The 3,651-nt window shown below is 37.7% G+C and overlaps 1 protein-coding gene across 1 annotated transcript in view; it reads right to left on the reverse strand.

Moving 5' to 3' along the window:
- Nucleotides 1-414: 414 nt before the first annotated feature.
- The window catches only part of COPS4 (COP9 signalosome subunit 4), a 13,489-nt gene continuing 10,252 nt past the window's right edge, over nucleotides 415-3,651 (reverse strand). The window contains exons 8-10 of the mRNA XM_026653346.2: nucleotides 1,995-2,110; nucleotides 1,458-1,542; nucleotides 415-922 (exon numbers count right to left, since the gene is read on the reverse strand). Coding sequence (XP_026509131.1) covers nucleotides 789-922; nucleotides 1,458-1,542; nucleotides 1,995-2,110 — 335 coding nt within the window. The 3' untranslated portion in view covers nucleotides 415-788. The remainder of the gene's footprint in view (nucleotides 923-1,457; nucleotides 1,543-1,994; nucleotides 2,111-3,651) is intronic.

Below are 3,651 nucleotides of genomic sequence, written 5' to 3' on the forward strand. Positions count from 1 at the left end.
ACAACTTATCTGAAATAAATCAAAGTAAAGCAACAACATCAAATTTGTCTTTGTCTCACTTATTGTGCATGTATGTGTGTTGAGAAGCAGTAATGAAAGTTAAGTTTTATTGTATGTACTAAGCTGTCTTGGAAAGAGCATTCTCCTGTATTAATAACTAGCTAATGCTAGTTTGTCCATGGTATGCTCATTTCACTGGTTCTGCTGCCATCCTGCCAGAACATAGGAGAGAATAAACTGATTGTTAATTTATTTTCCTGCTCCGTGAATTGTAAGAGGGTATTTCTTTTCCTGGATGTAGTAGATATCTAAATTGCAAATTTAATACAGAAAACTTGGAAGGTTAGAATTATATTGCATTTTCACACTCAAACTGCTAGTGAGTGAAATACAAGTGATTGTTAAAACAAAGGCATCATAAGATAGGATGAATCTAATTGGCTCATTCCTCCCTTTATTGGAATAACCACAACTCACAGGAACATGGCACTTACATTTTCACAACAGCCAATGGAAAGTGACGAGTCCACAATTTAGTAAACAGGATGTGCAGCACAAATCTATCTTAAGATTTTACTTCTTCCTGTACTTTTAAACCACAACTTTCAAAACAGCAAAGCATATTTCTCATGCAGTGATATCATATTGAATATTCTGACAAAACTTCAGGAGTTTTATATAAGACTGTATATTACTATAATTTTCAGGTGGTCGTTTCATAGTCCTAGTAGATTTCATCTTTACAGCACAGAAGGAGATTAATTATAGTCAAAAGACTAAGTATAGGTTTATTGAGCCATCTGAGCTTCCATTGCTTGTGCTGTCCATTCTGGTACTGTCTGACTAATCTTCTCCAGAAGGTTGTTAACTTGGAAACATAGTGACTGAATCTGTTTGTCCCATGTTGGCAGAGCTTCACGTGCTGGGGGGAAAAAAAAAATAATTTGCAAAAGCAGACTGATTCTTTGCAATTAGTTGAAATACAGCAGAAAAGCATTTTTATTGTTGTTTCACTTAATTATGTGACAAAACTATTGTCTATTTACCAGGTCTACCGTATAGTTATTTCTAAATTTAAAAGATTAAATGATTGGTGGCTGTACATTACATAATTAGGTATTGCACCACAAAGTGAAAGTGGAGAACTTCCTATTCATCATGTATTTGCAAGACTAAGAGGATGAAATTATTTTGCAGTCTGATATAGCTTTTGTATAGAGTTAATCACACATTCTCTTAAACATTAGAAAAGAGTAAAATATGACTTTGTAAGTAACAAGAAGACAAGCTGAACTGCTACTTACAATACAGATTCTGCCATCTGCTGGCAGTAGCAAGTCCGAGCACACTTGCTTGTACAGTAGTAGATCCTCATTTAAAAAACATAACTTGCTAGTGTTGTAGAGAACAGCTCAACCAATGTATTTTGAATTGCACCAAGAAGGAAAAAACCTTACTTTCAAAATGAACTATTCCATCAATTTGATCGATAAATCCATTCATCCGACCCTCAGTTATCATCTGAGAAGCTATCTTTTCTGCCTGCAAAATAGGAATTAGAGAGACAGATCTGAGAATATTAATTTTGTTTCCAACATATTTGACGCTGCAAAAGAATGCCCAACCTTTACACATCATCCCCGCTAATTTATTAAGACTATGCATTACTGCCGCCCAACCTCTGGCCCAAAGAGAACCAGATGGACTCCCTTTGGCACCAGTCAATGCTACTGCTTAATCCACTTCTTGTTGCTGAGCGAAGTTAAGTACTCTCCCTCTCTCCCCATCCCTCAAAATGAGTTAAATGTTTTGCATTCTGAACATGTTGGTTATGTGATTGAAAGACTAGAGGCAGTGCAGAGTACTTAAGCACTGAAACTTGAAAAGCTGAACTGTTTAAAGCTATAACCAAGAATACTTGTTAATATCACTGTTTGCCAATGGAATTCATGTCTTGTATTCAAAAATTATCACACAGGAAACAAATAAGATACCTTGGCTGCAGGGATCTCTAATAGTGCTCCAAGTTCTTCAAAAGTAATATTGTTGTATAGTTTGCTTGCAGATAACAAGTTGTGTTCAATAACAGCTCTGTCTAAGATACTGGACCCTTAGAGATGGAATAAAATGACACTTCATTGTTAAGAGTTTTCAATGAACTTTTTCTTGCACTGTGAATAAGAGAAAAACTTTGGTAAAAAATGTATATGTACAGAGCATTTAACCATATCTGGTTTCCTTCCAGAACTATTACTCCATACAAAAGTAAATGAGCAGTAAGACCCTAACAATTTCCATAACTGTTCAAAGTAAGCAACTTAGAAGAACGGCTTTAGTCTCTCTAGCTCAGTTCTAGGACATCCAAGTGGAGGTAGTCTTGTGGTTAAGGTACTGGACTAGGACTCTGGAGCGCTGAATTCGTTTTCTGACTCTGATACAGGTTTCATGTATGACCTTAAAGTGACTTAATCTGTGTCTCAGTTCTCACCATCTGAGAAACGGGGATACTGCTGCTCTCCTTTCTTCTGCCTTTTGTCTCAATATTTTAATTCTTTAGGGTAGAGACTGCCTGTTTGTGCAGTACCTAGCACCTGATCTTGCTCTACCACAGTACAAATAGGTGATAGAATCAGCTATGAGCCAGAGAGGGAGAGACGCTGCAACAGTTAAATGAACATATTAATTAACAAGGATTTTTTTCAGTTTTGGACCAGACAGCATAAGCATAGAATGTAGCCAAATAGGAGTTTGGGGGTCAAAAGATGCAAACAGCTTATCTGGTAAGAGGAATGTTTTCTAACTTTTTTCAGTTAGATTTTTTTCAGAGTATTTCTTCCTTGCTGTAGGGCAAGAGGTGTCCATAAAGGTAAGGCTTGCTTAGCACATTAAGTATTTCATACTCTTCACGGACTTTGCACTTAACCACTCTAATCTAGAGAGTACACGAATTTGAATTTAAGGCTCCACTGATATCATTTAGTAAATTCTAGCCTGAACTGTGTTACCAAAAGCTGCACTGCACTGATCAGAGAATGGATTTGGGAGGTAGGAAGCTGATGGCTTTTAGTTCCATGTTATCTGGCAGCAGCTAGGAAAACAAACTAAGATCTATCAAACTTACAAAACAAGAGATTTGTATAAATCTGTAGAAAATAGATCATACTGTAAAAAACGGATGGGCACCATTTTACAAATATACTGAAGAACTGGAAAAGCTGAGACGAGAAGGTCTTAGAAAATGAAACAAGATTAGAAAAATGAGTTTCATATTCATTAGAAGAGATTAAAGTATAAATTTACTGAGGTGCATAATCTAATGGATGTATGGAGAAGCTGGATTCTAGATAGATTCAGTTCCTATCTGTTTTAACCTGTTGATCTCTTAAAAGAGCTAAGATTGAGCACTAAAATACATTAAGGAGAGTAGAGTTCTAAAGACAGCCACTTGGGAGTATATACACATTTCTATACATATACTAGGCCAGGGGTCGGCAACCTACGGCACGCGTGCCGATTCTGAGTGGCACGCTGCCTGCCCTGTGAGAGGAGGGGGCGGAGGGGCCAGAAAGCGCCACGCTGGGGGAAGAAGCGGGGGAGGAGGGAAGCTTGGCTGCCGCAGGACCAAGCTTCTGCCTCCTGCCCCCGCAGGGG

Source organism: Terrapene carolina, unplaced genomic scaffold (genome assembly GCF_002925995.2).
Source record: "Terrapene carolina triunguis isolate 2854851 unplaced genomic scaffold, T_m_triunguis-2.0 Scaffold136, whole genome shotgun sequence".
NCBI lineage: Eukaryota > Metazoa > Chordata > Testudines > Emydidae > Terrapene > Terrapene triunguis.